This window comes from Phyllobates terribilis, unplaced genomic scaffold (assembly GCF_046119375.1).
Source record: "Phyllobates terribilis strain yellow unplaced genomic scaffold, ASM4611937v1 Scaffold_7__3_contigs__length_470593459, whole genome shotgun sequence".
NCBI lineage: Eukaryota > Metazoa > Chordata > Amphibia > Anura > Dendrobatidae > Phyllobates > Phyllobates terribilis.
In genome coordinates, this window is record NW_027362767.1 from 21,110,810 (window position 1) to 21,129,749 (window position 18,940).

Sequence of the window (18,940 nt, forward strand, 5' to 3'; positions counted from 1 at the left end):
TAATACTGCTCCTATGTACAAGAATATAACTACTATAATACTGCCTCCTATGTACAAGAATATAACTACTATAATACTGTTCCTATGTACAAGAATATAACTACTATAATACTGTTCCTATGTACAAGAATATAACTACTATAATACTGCTCCTATGTACAAGAATATAACTACTATAATACTGCTCCCTATGTACAAGGATATAACTACTATAATAGTGCTCCCTATGTACAAGGATATAACTACTATAATACTGCTCCCTATGTACAAGAATATATCTACTATAATACTGCTCCTATGTACAAGAATATAACTACTATAATACTGCCTCCTATGTACAAGAATATAACTACTATAATACTGCTCCAATGTACAAGGATATAACTACTATAATACTGCTCCCTATGTACAAGAATATATCTACTATAATACTGCTCCTATGTACAAGAATATAACTATTATAATACTGCCCCTATATACAAGAATATAACTAATATAATACTGCTCCTATGTACAAGAATATAACTACTATAATACTGCACCTATGTACAAGAATATAACTACTATAATACTGCTCCTATGTACAAGAATATAACTACTATAATACTGCTCCTATGTACAAGAATATAACTACTATAATACTGCCCCTGTGTACAAGAATATAACTACTATAATACTGCCTCCTATGTACAAGAATATAACTACTATAATACTGCCCCTATGTACAAGAATATATCTACTATAATACTGCTTCTATGTACAAGAATATAACTACTATAATACTGCCTCCTATGTACAAGAATATATCTACTATAATACTGCTCCTATGTACAAGAATATAACTACTATAATACTGCCTCCTATGTACAAGAATATAACTACTATAATACTGTTCCTATGTACAAGAATATAACTACTATAATACTGCTCCTATGTACAAGAATATAACTACTATAATACTGCTCCCTATGTACAAGGATATAACTACTATAATAGTGCTCCCTATGTACAAGGATATAACTACTATAATACTGCTCCCTATGTACAAGAATATATCTACTATAATACTGCTCCTATGTACAAGAATATAACTACTATAATACTGCCTCCTATGTACAAGAATATAACTACTATAATACTGCTCCAATGTACAAGGATATAACTACTATAATACTGCTCCCTATGTACAAGAATATATCTACTATAATACTGCTCCTATGTACAAGAATATAATTACTATAATACTGCCTCCTATGTACAAGAATATAACTACTATAATACTGTTCCTATGTACAAGAATATAACTACTATAATACAGCCTCCTATGTACAAGAATATAACTACTATAATACTGCTCCTATGTACAAGAATATAACTACTATAATACTGCCTCCTATGTACAAGAATATAGCTACTATAATACTGCTCCTATGTACAAGAATATAACTACTATAATACTGCTTCTATGTACAAGAATATAACTACTATAATACTGCCTCCTATGTACAAGAATATATCTACTATAATACTGCTCCTATGTACAAGAATATATCTACTATAATACTGCTCCTATGTACAAGAATATAACTACTATAATACTGTTCCTATGTACAAGAATATAACTACTATAATACAGCCTCCTATGTACAAGAATATAACTACTATAATACTGCTCCTATGTACAAGAATATAACTACTATAATACTGCCTCCTATGTACAAGAATATAGCTACTATAATACTGCTCCTATGTACAAGAATATAACTACTATAATACTGCTTCTATGTACAAGAATATAACTACTATAATACTGCCTCCTATGTACAAGAATATATCTACTATAATACTGCTCCTATGTACAAGAATATATCTACTATAATACTGCTCCCATGTACAAGAATATAGCTACTATAATACTGCTCCTATGTACAAGAATATAACTACTATAATACTGCTCCTATGTACAAGGATATAACTACTATAATACTGCTCCCTATGTACAAGGATATAACTACTATAATACTGCTCCCTATGTACAAGAATATATCTACTATAATACTGCTCCTATGTACAAGGATATAACTACTGTAATACTGCTCCCTATGTACAAGAATATATCTACTATAATACTGCTCCTATGTACAAGAATATATCTACTATAATACTGCTCCTATGTACAGGAATATAACTACTATAATACTGCTCCTATGTACAAGAATATAACTACTATAATACTCCCCTATGTACAAGAATATATCTACTATAATACTCCCCTATGTACAAGAATATATCTACTATAATACTCCCCTATGTACAAGAATATATCTACTATAATACTGCCCCTATGTACAAGAATATATCTACTATAATACTGCCTATGTACAAGAATATAACTACTATAATACTGCCTCTATGTACCAGAATATATCTACTATAATACTGCCCCCTATGTACAAGAATATATCTACTATAATACTCCCCTATGTACAAGAATATATCTACTATAATACTGCCCCTATGTACAAGAATATATCTACTATAATACTGCCCCCTATGTATAGGAATATAACTACTATAATACTGCTCCTATGTACAGGAATATAACTACTACAATACTCCCCTATGTACAAGAATATATCTACTATAATACTGCCCCTATGTACAAGAATATATCTACTATAATACTCCCCTATGTACAAGAATATATCTACTATAATACTGCCCCTATGTACAAGAATATAACTACTATAATACTGCCCCTATGTACACAAATATAACTACTATAATACTGCCCCCTATGTACAAGAATATAACTACTATAATACTGCTCCTATGTACAAGAATATAACTACTATAATACTCCCCTATGTACAAGAATATAACTACTATAATACTGCTCCTATGTACAAGAATATAAGTACTATAATACTGCTCCTATATACAAGAATATAACTACTATAATACTGCCCCTATGTACAAGAATATAACTACTATAATACTGCTCCCTATGTACAAGAATTAACTACTATAATACTGCCCCCTATGTACAAGAATATAACTACTATAATACTGCTCCTATGTACAAGAATATAACTACTATAATACTGCCCCCTATGTACAAGAATATAACTACTATAATACTGCTCCCTATGTACAAGAATATAACTACTATAATACTGCTCCTATGTACAAGAATATAACTACTATAATACTGCCCCCTATGTACAAGAATATAACTACTATAATACTGCCCCCTATGTACAATAATATAACTACTATAATACTGCTCCTATGTACAAGAATATAACTACTATAATACTGCTCCCTATGTATAAGAATATAACTGCTATAATACTGCTCCTATGTACAAGAATATAACTATTATAATACTGCCCCTATGTACAAGAATATAACTACTATAATACTGCTCCTATGTACAAGAATATAACTGCTATAATACTGCTCCTATATACAAGAATATAACTACTATAATACTGCTCCTATGTACAAGAATATAACTACTATAATACTGCTCCTATGTACAAGAATATATCTACTATAATACTGCTTCTATGTACAAGAATATAACTACTATAATACTGCCTCCTATGTACAAGAATATATCTACTATAATACTGCCTCCTATGTACAAGAATATAACTACTATAATACTGTTCCTATGTACAAGAATATAACTACTATAATACTGCTCCTATGTACAAGAATATAACTACTATAATACTGCTCCTATGTACAAGAATATAACTACTATAATACTGCTCCTATGTACAAGGATATAACTACTATAATAGTGCTCCCTATGTACAAGGATATAGCTACTATAATACTGCTCCCTATGTACAAGAATATATCTACTATAATACTGCTCCTATGTACAAGAATATAACTACTATAATACTGCCTCCTATGTACAAGAATATAACTACTATAATACTGCTCCTATGTACAAGGATATAACTACTATAATACTGCTCCCTATGTACAAGAATATATCTACTATAATACTGCTCCTATGTACAAGAATATAACTACTATAATACTGCCTCCTACGTACAAGAATATAACTACTATAATACTGTTCCTATGTACAAGAATATAACTACTATAATACATCCCCTATGTACAAGAATATAGCTACTATAATACTGCCTCCTATGTACAAGAATATAACTACTGTAATACTGCCTCCTATGTACAAGAATATAACTACTATAATACTGCTCCTATGTACAAGAATATAACTACTATAATACTGCTCCTATGTACAAGAATATAACTACTATAATACTGCACCCTATGTACAAGAATATAACTACTATAATACTGCCCCTATGTACAATAATATAACTAATATAATACTGCTCCTATGTACAAGAATATAACTACTATAATACTGCTTCTATGTACAAGAATATAACTACTATAATACTGCTCCTATGTACAAGGATATAACTACTATAATACTGCCCCTATATACAAGAATATAACTACTATAATACTGCCCCTATGTACAAGAATATAACTACTATAATACTGCCCCTATATACAAGAATATAACTACTATAATACTGCCCCTATGTACAAGAATATAACTACTATAATACTGCCCCTATGTACAAGAATATAACTACTATAATACTGCTCCTATGTACAAGAATATAACTACTATAATACTGCTCCTATGTACAAGGATATAACTACTATAATACTGCTCCTATGTACAAGAATATAACTACTATAATACTGCCCCTATGTACAAGAATATAACTACTATAATACTGCCCCTATGTACAAGAATATAACTACTATAATACTGCTCCTATGTACAAGAATATAACTACTATAATACTGCTCCTATGTACAAGAATATAACTACTATAATACTGCCCCTATGTACAAGAATATAACTACTATAATACTGCCCCTATGTACAAGAATATAACTACTATAATACTGCCCCTATGTACAAGAATATAACTACTATAATACTGCCCCTATATACAAGAATATAACTACTATAATACTGCCCCTATGTACTAGAATATAACTACTATAATACTGCTCCTATGTACAAGAATATAACTACTATAATACTGCCCCTATGTACTAGAATATAGCTACTATAATACTGCTCCTATGTACAAGAATATAACTACTATAATACTGCCCCTATGTACAAGAATATAACTACTATAATACTGCTCCTATATACAAGAATATAACTACTATAATACTGCCCCTATGTACAAGAATATAACTACTATAATACTGCCCCTATGTACAAGAATATAACTACTATAATACTGCCGCTATGTACAAGAATATAACTACTATAATACTGCCCCTATATACAAGAATATAACTACTATAATACTGCCCCTATGTACTAGAATATAACTACTATAATACTGCTCCTATGTACAAGAATATAACTACTATAATACTGCCCCTATGTACTAGAATATAACTACTATAATACTGCTCCTATGTACAAGAATATAACTACTATAATACTGCCCCTATATACAAGAATATAACTACTATAATACTGCCCCTATGTACTAGAATATAACTACTATAATACTGCTCCTATGTACAAGAATATAACTACTATAATACTGCCCCTATGTACTAGAATATAACTACTATAATACTGCCCCTATGTACAAGAATATAACTACTATAATACTGCCTCCTATGTACAAGAATATAACTACTATAATACTGCTCCCTATGTACAAGAATATAACTACTATAATACTGCCTCCTATGTACAAGAATATAACTACTATAATACTGCCCCCTATGTACAAGAATATAACTACTATAATACTGCCCCTATGTACAAGAATATAACTACTATAATACTGCCCCCTATGTACAAGAATATAACTACTATAATACTGCCCCCTATGTACAAGAATATAACTACTATAATACTGCCCCTATGTACAAGAATATAACTACTATAATACTGCCCCCTATGTACAAGAATATAACTACTATAATACTGCCCCTATGTACAAGAATATAACTACTATAATACTGCCCCCTATGTACAAGAATATAACTACTATAATACTGCTCCTATGTACAAGAATATAACTACTATAATACTGCCCCCTATGTACAAGAATATAACTACTATAATACTGCCCCTATGTACAAGAATATAACTACTATAATACTGCCCCCTATGTACAAGAATATAACTACTATAATACTGCCCCTATGTACAAGAATATAACTACTATAATACTGCCCCCTATGTACAAGAATATAACTACTATAATACTGCCCCCTATGTACAGCAGCGACGATCTGGAACCTGTGATCCCTTAGCTGTTATACAACTACAACTCCCAACAGACCTTGAATTGTAGTTACAAAACAACTCAGGAGCCCAAACTCTTTTGAATTAGTTGTGTAGATTAATTCAATCAATTGTTCTCAGTTGTCAGCCATTTGAGGCTCGATAGACAGGTGAATGCAATCTTTTGCTTCCTGTTATCAGCCATTTCAGGCTGAGGAACGTGCAGGTGCTGTCTCTCTCTAGAGGGCTCTTGATTATTAGGGAGTTGTATTACTTCATTGTACAGATTGTATTTTGAACGGTCACCACTGTGACATCTTCTGCTTGCAGTCAGTGAATGTGGAAACCCTGGTTTACATGGAGAGATGGAACCTCCTCATGTTCATGTGCTATGGGCTTATTACTGGAAGAGCTGAGATATGTTCTCATTCACTGACAGCAAGAAAGCATCTTAAATAAAAAGTCCATTTGTAAGATGAAGGGCTTTTTGCGTATTGCATTACACGGGATGGTCGCAGCGCTCGGCCGTATTGTTTGTGAGGAGCTCAATGCGGGAGAGGTATAAAGGCTGTGGGATGTGTGGGATCATGGAGATCATCCGTAGAATGTGTAAAGTGCCACTTTCTGTGAGTGACGGAGACTTACAATGTGCTTTACAGATGTGCATAGGGGAGGCGTAGCGGGGTTGCCTGATGTGGTACTACAAGGCTCAGCATTTCCATTCAGCTTGCCAAGCACAGATGTTAAACAGTTTATGGTCATGCGGTGGCTTTTCATAACAGGATTAAGATAATTGGCAATGTGCATGCTCTTAAAGGGAACGCTGTGCAATTATTTTTTCCTCAAATTAAAAGTAAGTAAATTAGGTATCACAGACAAACCTCAGAAATCAAAAGGACAAGACTAACGTAATAACTGGAGGCTATGGCCAACAATTACTTCATTATTTCGCACTGTAACCTCCTGTATTATACTCCAGAGCTGCACTCACTATTCTGCTGGTGCAGTCACTGTGTACATACATTACATTACTGATCCTGAGTTACATCCTGTATTATACTCCAGAGCTGCACTCACTATTCTGCTGGTGCAGTCACTGTGTACATACATTACATTACTGATCCTGAGTTACATCCTGTATTATACCCCAGAGCTGCACTCACTATTCTACTGGTGCAGTCACTGTGTACATACATTACTGATCCTGAGTTACATCCTGTATTATACTCCAGAGCTGCACTCACTATTCTGCGGGTGCAGTCACTGTGTACATACATTACATTACTGATCCTGAGTTATATCCTGTATTATACTCCAGAGCTGCACTCACTATTCTGCTGGTGCAGTCACTGTATACATACATTACATTACTGATCCCGAGTTACATCCTGTATTATACTCCAGAGCTGCACTCACTATTCTGCTGGTGCAGTCACTGTGTACATACATTACATTACTGATCCTGAGTTACATCCTGTATTATACTCCAGAGCTGCACTCACTATTCTGCTGGTGCATTCACTATGTACATACATTACATTACTGATCCTGAGTTACATCCTGTATTATACTCCAGAGCTGCACTCACTATTCTACTGGTGCAGTCACTGTGTACATACATTACATTACTGATCCTGAGTTATATCCTGTATTATACTCCAGAGCTGCACTCACTATTTTGCTGGTGCAGTCACTGTGTACATACATTACATTACTGATCCTGAGTTACCTCCTGTATTATACTCCAGAGCTGCACTCACTATTCTGCTGGTGCAGTCATTGTGTACATACATTACATTACTGATCCTGAGTTACATCCTGTATTATACTCCAGAGCTGCACTCACTATTCTGCTGGTGCAGTCACTGTGTACATACATTACTGATCCTGAGTTACCTCCTGTATTATCCTCCAGAGCTGCACTCACTATTCTGCTGGTGCAGTCACTGTGTACATACATTACTGATCCTGAGTTACCTCCTGTATTATCCTCCAGAGCTGCACTCACTATTCTGCTGGTGCCGTCACTGTGTACATACATTACATTACTGATCCTGTACTGATCCTGAGTTACATCCTGTATTATACTCCAGAGCTGCACTCACTATTCTGCTGGTGCAGTCACTGTGTACATACATTACTGATCCTGAGTTACCTCCTGTATTATCCTCCAGAGCTGCACTCTCTATTCTGCTGGTGCAGTCACTGTGTACATACATTACATTACTGATCCTGAGTTACATCCTGTATTATACTCCAGAGCTGCACTCACTATTCTGCTGGTGCAGTCACTGTATACAAACATTACATTACTGATCCTGATTTACCTCCTGTATTATACTCCAGAGCTGCACTCACTATTCTGCGGGTGCAGTCACTGTGTACATACATTACATTACTGATCCTGAGTTATATCCTGTATTATACTCCAGAGCTGCACTCACTATTCTGCGGGTGCAGTCACTGTATACATACATTACATTACTGATCCTGAGTTACATCCTGTATTATACTCCAGAGCTGCACTCACTATTCTGCTGGTGCAGTCACTGTGTACATACATTACATTACTGATCCTGAGTTACATCCTGTATTATACTCCAGAGCTGCACTCACTATTCTGCTGGTGCATTCACTATGTACATACATTACATTACTGATCCTGAGTTACATCCTGTATTATACTCCAGAGCTGCACTCACTATTCTGCTGGTGTATTCACTATGTACATACATTACATTACTGATCCTGAGTTACATCCTGTATTATACTCCAGAGCTGCACTCACTATTCTGCTGGTGCAGTCACTGTATACATACATTACATTACTGATCCTGAGTTACATCCTGCATTATACCCCAGAGCTGCACTCACTATTCTGCTGGTGCAGTCACTGTGTACATACATACATTACTGATCCTGAGTTACAGCCTGTATTATACTCCAGAGCTGCACTCACTATTCTGCTGGTGCAGTCACTGTGTACATACATTACATTACTGATCCTGAGTTACATCCTGTATTATACTCCAGAGCTGCACTCACTATTCTGCTGGTGCAGTCACTGTGTACATACATACATTACTGATCCCGAGTTACATCCTGTATTATCCTCCAGAGCTGCACTCACTATTCTGCTGGTGCAGTCACTGTGTACATACATTACATTACTGACCCTGTACTGATCCTGAGTTACAGCCTGTATTATACTCCAGAGCTGCACTCACTATTCAGCTGCTGCAGTCACTGTTTACATACATTACATTACTTATCCTGTACTGATCCTGAGTTACAGCCTGTATTATACTCCAGAGCTGCACTCACTATTCTGCTGGTGCAGTCACTGTGTACATACATTACATTACTGATCCTGAGTTACATCCTGTATTATACTCCAGAGCTGCACTCACTATTCTGCTGGTGCAGTCACTGTGTACATACATACATTACTGATCCCGAGTTACATCCTGTATTATCCTCCAGAGCTGCACTCACTATTCTGCTGGTGCAGTCACTGTGTACATACATTACTCCAGTCACATCCCAAGCTGCAATCACAATTTAGCAGGTTACCTGTGATTAGACAGCAGTGCATTGTGGGAGCTCTGCCTGACATTGGCAGCTTCGGATGAGAATCAAAATAACTCTGAACAGATAGAAAAACTGTATAGTCCAGCAGATGTAATATCCCTCTCTATATATTATATATACATACACACACACATATATATATATATATACATACACACATATACACACCCATTATATTACATATATTTTAACACTGAATGATTGCACAATGAAATGTTTACTATCAGCCAAAGCCAATTAACTATGGAAAAGGAAATAAAAAAAACCTAAATAAAATGTAAAAAGTTGTCTAAAAATTCTATTCTTTTCCAATTTGCAGTGTACATGGTGGTCACTGGTAAATTATTTTTTTACAATTTTCCAATTAATTAAAAAAAATATATGTTGAAAAAAAAAAAAAAAAAAAAATTTAAAAATGACCTCCAAATGATCGGGATGCACGTTATTTTATTGAATGAAAAATAAAAAATAATAATAAAAAAGCAATGACAAAGTCATCAGTTTTCACTTGGGGGATTATCACTTAACCCGTCCATCCCTGGTCCAGATGACAGACGACAGTCCCCACCAGAGATCTACCCGGAGCTGTAAACCCCCCAGCAGAGAAGAGAAGGGGAATCATGAGCTTTACCTGAGCATGGCGAGGGATGGTGGGCTCTCGGGGTCCCTGCAGGAATCAGCAGCAGCTGTGGGGGTCTCTCTCCGGGTCTCGGTGTGGGAGCGGAGGGTGATGTCAGGAGGAGGGCGAGCTCGGCAGTGAGCGCTGGGGGTGCACCTGGTTCAGTTTAGCCCCGCACTGTAATTCTGCATTAGAGGAGGAATGTGAGAAATGAGCTCTTCATTTTCGGAGTATGCTAAACAATGCAAATAGGGGCCCCGTCTGAGCCAGATGGTTCCGATTAGTCCGTTCACCAAGTGGCCAGACTCCTCACAACAATCTTGGGGTGACTGCCAAAGAAAAAAAGGAAAGGAGGGGGGGGGGGGTAAGGTTATACCCATTAACCCTTCATCTGCTGCCTTTCATGGCTCTTTTTTCCCCATTTTCCAGGGGGAAATAAGGGAGAAAATAAAAACAAACATATATTTTTATTATTACCTTCTGGCGTCACCCCCCATCCATGCTGTATCCAAAATCTTCGCCTTTCAATAATCGTCCTCCTTCTATGGATTTATCACAATATACGGGAATTCTACAGATGGACAAGGAGAATTCAAAGATTCGGCTCCTAATAAAGGGGATAACTATAGTGGGTGCCTGTAACCCTGGGGGGGCCCAAAAGGACCCTCTGCTCCATTAGAAGAGAGCAATGCTATTTAAGACCTGCTATAGTGGGGGCTCTGATGGACATCTTGTATTGGGTCCACAGTGTTACACCCCTTCCACCAATATTATAATGGCCAATAGGGCGACCGCTTGATCCATACAAACTGGTCAGTCTGCCCCAGTTAGGAAAGGTCAACGTTATACATTCGGTCATTCTGGAAGATTAACATATAGAGGCATCAGAGGGGACGGTACAGCTCAGGACCCCCCATGTACGAGGCGGTAATGACCAGCAGCAGATCCATGGATCGGAGCGCTGGTCCTGTGGGGCTCTTAACCCGTCATGTCCCCTCTCACCGCTTTAACCTTTTGCCCCAGCTTTGGTAGAAAATTGCACATGCACTAATCTGTTAAAGGTCACAAAAACGGGGGGGGGGGGGGGGACGCTAAAATCCAGACAGGGTGGACACCTTCATGGGAATTGTCCTCGTTATCAATGATATAAGATTAGATATAAAAAGAGAAAACTCCTCTCCCAGCAGCACCTCATTCCCTTCCAAAAATAAGATTTTTTTTCCCCTCCAATATTTCTATTTTTTTGTGTGATTCCTTGCTGTCAGTGAATGGAAACATTCTGATACCATCCCTGAAAGCTCAACCTGACCCAATACTGAGGGTTTGGTACAATTGCATCCAGAGCAAACAATCCTCTGTGAGCTAAACAATCAGCAGCACAATGCTCTCTCTCTCTCTGGAACCCATAGTTTGTTACATTGTATCAGTGCAGGTAAAATCAGACTGGAGTCCAGGGAGTTTTGATTTCTGAGGATTTTACACATTAAATATATTAACCGCTTATTAACTGGTTCAATTTTGTTTTTTTTGTGCTTTATTGTCCTCCCCTTTTTTTCCGCTGACATAAGACGCTTGTTTTTTTGCGGGACGAGTTGTAGCTTTGAATGATGCCATTCACTTTAATCATGTAATGTACTGAAAAATGGAAAACTCCCAAGTTTAGTGAACCCCCCCCCCCCAAAAAAAAAATTTAGTCCATGTTTTTTTGTTTTTACTGGGACCATTTTTCCATAAGAATGACAATTACAGCGATACAAAAGAGGGATTTTTGGTACTCACCATAAAAGCTCTCTTGAAGCCTTCTTTGGGGGGACACAGGTAACCATGTTTAACCATTGGTGTATACTGCTGTCGCCAGGAGGCCGACACTAGGCTAGAAAAAAGAATTCGCTCCCAAGCTCTATACACCACTGACTGGCACTAAGCTCGTCAGTTAGTGAAAAGCATAATAATAAAACAAGTGTAACAAGGCAACAAGCCAAACAGGCATATTAGCCAAATACTAGGCACACTGGCCAAAAAACTCAGGCACTTAGATCAAACATCGGCACAAACCAGGGAGGGTGCGGTGTTCCCCAATGAAGGTTCCATGAAAAAGATTTTATGGCGAGTACCAAAAATCCCTCTTTTTCGCCTCATTGGGGGACACAGGTAACCATGGGACATTCAAAAGCAGTCCCAAGGGGGGAAACAAGAATCAGCGCAGATCAGGTCAGACGACCAGCGACTGCCGCCTGCAGCACCTTCCTGCCTAGCCTGGCATCAGCCGAAGAGTAGGTAGGAGCCTTGTAGAATCTTGTAAAGGTATGCAGAGACGACCACGCAGCCGCTTGGCAAACTTGAGCTGCCGAAGCCTGGTGGCGAACAGCCAAGGATGCCCCACCGCCCGGTTGGAATGAGCCCTTACACCTGGGGGGGGTAGTCTGTCTTTTACTCAATAAGCTTCCAAGATCGTCGAGTGAATCCAACTAGCGATGGTAGACTTAGAAGCAGGGAGACCCGTAGGACGACTCTCAGAGACGACGAACAGGGAGTCAGAATGCCTGAAAGAAACAGACCTTGAGAGGGTAGCAGCGCAAAGCTCTAACCAAATCCAGATTATGCAGGGCCATTTCGAGTGGATGCACAGGAGAAGGGCAAAAGGAAGGCAAGACAATGTCCTCGTTTAGGTGGAAGGCAGAGGCCACCTTAGGCAGAAAAGAAGGTACTGGCCTAAGCACAACCTTATCCTGATGGAGGACGAGGAACGGAGAGCGACAGGAAAGAGCTGCCAATTCGGTAACTCTTCTAATGGACGTAATGGCTATCAGGAATTCGAGCTTCCAGGAAAGGAAGGACAATGACATTTCCTGAATCGGTTCGAAAGTAGGGGCGTGAAGAACACCTAACACAAGGTTAAGATCCCACTGATCTACTGGCTGAAGATACGGTGGTGCTGAGTGAGCAACACCCTGAAGGAAGGTCTTCACCTGAGGACGAGAGGGCAGATTACGCTGAAACAAGATCGAAAACGCGGAAACCTGACCCTTGAGCGTACTGAGGGATAAACCAGAAAGGCCAAAATGGAAGGCAGGGAAAAAGACATGGGGGCTGAATACTTCTCATCACACCATCAAAAAAAGGCCTTCCAGGTACGGTGGTATATGCGAGAAGCAGCAGGTTTTCTTGCTCTGATCATGGTCTGTATGACCTGGGAAGAAAAGCCAGCCTCCTTCAGCACCGCGGCTTCAACGGCCACACCACTAAACTGAGATACCGAGAATTCGGGTGGAAGAGTGACCTTGAGAGAGAAGGTCTGCGCGATCTGGGAGTCAAGTCTCCAAGCAAAATCACCAGTTCTGGATACCAGGCCCTTCTGGGCCAGTCCGAAGCCACTAGGAGGACCAGAACTCCCTCCAACTTAATCTTCTTGATGACTCTGGGGATCAACGGGAGGTGCGAAAAGAGATAAAGAAGGTGAAATTGAGACCATGGAATGACTAGAGCGTCGTAAGCGAAGAGGATCGGGAGACCTGGTTACAAAGTGAGGGACGCTGTGATTCATCGCCGACGCCATTCGATCAACATCAGGAGTGCTCCATTTTTGACAAATCTGAGCCTACACTTCTGGGTGAAGAGACCACTTGCACTAAGGACAGCCCCTGACGGCTTAGGAAGTCGGAGATCCAATTTTCCACAGCTAGTATGTGAGCCGCTGATATTGCTGGGATGCGGTGTCCTGCCCAAGTTATGATCGGTGAGACCTCGACAGGATGCACTTGCTTCGAGTGCCGCCCTGATGATTTACAGTTGAAACCAGAAGTTTCCATACACTATATAAAAAGACACATCTGCATGTTTTCCTCAATATCTGACATGAAATCAGAATAAACCGTTCCCATTTTAGGTCAGTTAGGATTACCATCATTTTTAATATTTGCCAAATGCCAGAATAATATGAGAGAGAGAGAGAATGTTTTAAGGCATTTCTATTACTTACTGCAAAGTAAAAAGTTTATATACATTTCACCATAGCTGTTAAACTAAATGACTTGGGTCAATCATTTGGGATCTCCTTCCACAAGCTTCTCACAATAGTTGGTCGGAATTTGAGCCGATTCCTCCTGACAGAACTGGTGTAAATGATCCAGGTTTGTAGGTCTTCTTGCTCGCAGCCTTTTCAGCTTTGCCCATAACTTTTCAATAGGATTGAGATCAGGGCTTTGTGATGGCCACTGAAAAACATGGACTTTGTTATCCTTAAGCCACTTTGTTACCACTTTGGCAGTATGCTTCGGGTCATTGTCCATTTGGAAGACCCATTTCCACCCAAGCTTTAACTTCCTGGCTGCGGTCTTGAGATGTTGCTTCAGTATTGCCACATAATCTTCTTTTCACATGATGCCATCTATTTTGTGAAGTGCACCAGTCCCTTCTGCAGCAAAACTACCCCACAACATGAGGCTGCCACCCCCGTGTTTCACAGTTGGGATTGTGTTCTTAGGCTTCCAAGCTTCTCCCTTTTTCCTCCAAATGTAACCGTCGTCACTATGCCCAAAAAGTTCAATTTTAGCTTCATCAGACTACAGGACGTCTCCAAAAATTCAGGTCTTTGTTCCTGTGTGCATTTGCAAACATTAATCTGGCTTTTTAATGTTTCTTTTGGAGTAAATCGCTTCTTCCTGGCAGAGTGGCCTTTCAGCCCATGTTGATACAGTACTCATTTCACTGTGGATATTAACACAATCTTACCAGCTTCCGCCATCATCTTCACAAGGTCTTTTGCTTTTGTCCTTGGGTTGATCTACACGTCGGACCAAAACATGTTCATCTCTTGGACACAGAACCCGTTTCCTTCCTGAGTGGTATGATGGCCGGACATTCCCATCTTGTTTGTACTTGCTTATAATTGTTTGTACAGATGAACGAGGCACCTTCAGGTATCTTGAAATTGTACCCAAGGATGAGCCAGACTGGTGCAAGTCCACAATTCTCTTCCTGATATCGTGGCTGATTTCTTTAGACTTACTCATGATGCTACAAAAAGAAGCCGTGTGTTTCAGGTGTGCATTAAAATACATCCACAGGTGTGTCTCTAACTCAGATGTTGCCAAAAAAAAACTATCAGAAGCTCCCAAACACATGGCATCATCGTATGGGCAGTCCAGAATTGTTTAAAGGCATAGTAATCTTACTGTATGTAAACTTTTGCCTTTGCAGTTCTCCTTCTCTCATTACTCTGGCATTTGACAAACATTAAAAATTATGGTAATCCTAATTGACCCAACACAGGAAAGGTTTATTCTGATTTCATGGCAGATCTTGAGAAAAACATGCATGTGTGACTTTTTATATCTTGTATGTAAATTTCTGGTTTCAACTGTATGTAAGCCACGGCCGAGGCGTTGTCGGACTGGATCCGGATTGGCTGGCCCACAAGAAGGTCCTGCTAATGAAGGAGAAAGAGGTAGATGGCCCTGATCTCCAGCAAGTTGATGGGAAGGGAGGTCTCTAGGGCATTCCAGCGACCCTGAAAGGTGTGGTGAAGGAAAACCACTCTCCAACCGAGAAGACTGGCGTCCGTCGTGACAACGAGCCAGGTGAGAGGGAAAGACAATCTCCCGAGGCGGATGGAGGAGGAGGAGAGGGTCCACCAAGTCAGAGATTGACTGACTCGAGGAGGCAAGAGAATGGGCTGATCCAATGAGGAAGTCCTCTTGTCACATGCCGACAGGAGAGCCAATAGGACAGGGCGGGTATGGAACTGGGCAAAAGTAACTGCCTCCATAGCGGCGACCATCTTCCCCACGACTCGCATGCAAAGTCGCAGAGGGTGAGGGCGTCTTAGAACACGAATACCCTGGCTGAGGGCCGTGATCTTTTCCTCTGGAAGAAGAACCATGGCCAGGGAGGTGTCAAACATCATGCCCAGAAAGGTTAGACGCTGGGACGGGACCAGGGACAACTTGGCTCTGTTCACAATCCAATAGAGACGGGCGAGAGTGTTCAAGGTGATCTGGAGGCTCTGGCAGCAGTCCCGGTAGGACGGCCCTTTGGATTACCAGATCATCCAAATAGAGAATGGGGGCAGAGGCTAGGTCAAACGAGAGAGCCGTGAATTGGTAATGATTTTTCTGGATCGCAAATCAGAGGAAACTCTGATGAGACGCGCAAATTGGGATATGAAGGTAAGCATCCTGAATGTCCACCAAGGAGAGAAACTCCTCGGGTTACATGGAAGAGATAACCGAGTGGAGGGACTCCATTCTGAAATGACGGAGCCGCACCAGTCGGTTCAGGAGCTTGAGATTCAGGATTGGGCAGAGAGATCCGTCCTTTTTTGGCACCACGAGTAGGGTGGAATAAAAACCCGTGAAGCGCTCTTCTGAGGGAACGGGAATGATAACTCCCGCTAGCAGAAGGGAATCGATGGCTCGGAAAAAACCTGAAACGTGCGGCAGATCCCTTGGGGGATGGGAAAGGAAAAAAACGACTGTATGGGATAGTGGAAGACTATCTTTTAGCCTGTAAAGACTATTTCTCTGACCCAGGCGTCGTTGACCGCTGCCACCCACTCTGAGAGGACTCCCATGTCGGGAGGACTCCCCTGTAGGGGGTGACCCGTCATGCAGAGGTGAATCTGCTAGAACGGGATCCTGGGGACTTGTTAGGGCGGCCCTTTCTGCGCCAGGACGGGGCAGGCTTGTATGCAGGCTTCCTTCTTTCCCTTTGGGCCGGAGATCGGTCTCGCTGAGGTGGGGCCCTGGCAGAGGAGAAAGGACGAAAGGGACGAAACTGAGGTGTACGTCAAGGTTTGAATGGACGTTTGAGCCTAGGCTGGGGAACAGAAGGGCTCTTGCCGCCAGTGGCGTCAGAAATGAGTTGGTCAAACTTAGGTCCAGTGCAGGGCGTGGGAAGACAATGGAGGACTCCCCTATGACACAGGAGAGCGCAATGGAAAAGACCCTGCGCAAATGGGTTGTTTGAAAAAGATGGACGTGGTTACGGCGCTCTCGCTGGCAACAGAAGTGTGAGCGGGCTGGAGGGAGGCGCAGAGGCCGGGAGAGCGTCGTGATAGAACGCATGACGTGCAAGAGGGGGCGTGTTCTGGAGCAGGCCGATACCGGGGCCTCGATTTTGAGCTGGGTCTGAGGATCTGTTGGGACATAGGGAGGTGACGGATTCCTGGTGAGCCCCCGTCGCTGGGAGAGGAGGCAGGTAGACGTTGCCTGCTGCGTTGGTGGAGAGGGCAGAGAGGCACGGTACCTGTGACGCTGCAGAGTCTGCACTGCGTTCGGGAGCCTGTTCCCCGGATCTTGGGACAGCATCAGGAGCCCCGGGGTAGAGGGGGATCGCTGGTAGTCATCCTTCCCGCACCGTCTTGGTCCCTGACTGTGCAGAAGACTGTATCGACCGCTGGAGAGGGGGAAGGTCACTGCTAGTGACAGTCTTCTTCCCGGCCCACTCCGAGGAGGGGGCTGGTCATGGGAAAAGGCAGGACCGAACCGCTCCAACCGTCCTGAGCACCGTGCGGTGACATGGAAAGGGTCCTGCCTCGCAGACCAGAGAGTGGGCGATGTGGGCAACACCACATTGCTCTCTCGATCGCACCTGTGAGGGAAAACAGGGTGAGACATTATTCCCTGTTACCCTGGGAAGCAAAAATCTGCAAGAGAAAAGATTAATAAAACACGACAGGGTACCTGAAAGGAATAAAAAAAAAAAAAAAAAAAAAAGACGGATCTGGGATCAGCTCCAGGTCCGCCTCCTACTGACACCATCTTACACTGCGGAGCGTAGTGCGAGTCGGTGGTGTACACTGCTCAGGAGGAGCCAATTCTTTTTTCTAGCATAGTGTCAGCCTCCTAGAAACAGCAGCCTACACCCATGGTTAAACATGGTTACCTGTGCCCCCTAATGAGGCGATAAAGAAACATGTATTTTTGTATTATTTTAATGCCATTTTAAAACTTCCAAATTTTATTTAACAAAAAATAAATACATGTGGTTTTTATATCGGCATGTTCGAAGACAGAGAACTTAGATCTGTGTGAGGGCTTGTTACAGGCGTAATTTTTATCTATACCATTTCGGGGTATTTTCGCTTTTTCGATCCATTTTATTGCCTCTTTTTGGGGTTGTGCGGTTACCAAAAAGGGTAGTGTTTTTGTTTTTTTTTCTCAACATATGGGCTAATTAATTTTCTTTTAAATGATTGGAGTTTTGTGGGTGAGGTGATGCTGAACGTTATATTTGGGATTTGCCTGTAACTTGCTGCGGTAATATATGGGGCTACATCTGTACGGAGCGGCTTGAGGATTTTCCTCCGTGTATCCCCCCCACCCTCTGAACGGCATTCTCTGTGATGTTTCCCCCGCTGCCTCGGGTCCAGGATCTTGTATAAAACACACAGGACA

The 18,940-nt window shown here is 40.6% G+C and overlaps 1 protein-coding gene across 4 annotated transcripts in view; it reads right to left on the reverse strand.

The window, feature by feature from the left end:
• FBLN5 (fibulin 5) overlaps positions 1-12,493 on the reverse strand; it is a 159,933-nt gene extending 147,440 nt beyond the window's left edge. The window contains exons 1-2 of one of the 4 annotated variants that reach the window (XM_073638259.1): positions 12,324-12,493; positions 10,557-10,729 (exon numbers count right to left, since the gene is read on the reverse strand). In XM_073638259.1, coding sequence (XP_073494360.1) covers positions 10,557-10,564 — 8 coding nt within the window. In that variant the 5' untranslated portion in view covers positions 10,565-10,729; positions 12,324-12,493. Of the gene's footprint in view, positions 1-10,556; positions 10,856-11,021; positions 11,039-12,323 lie in introns of those variants that run through there. The other 3 variants (XM_073638260.1, XM_073638257.1, XM_073638261.1) reach the window with 3 other exon arrangements.
• Between the last annotated feature and the right edge of the window lie 6,447 nt (positions 12,494-18,940).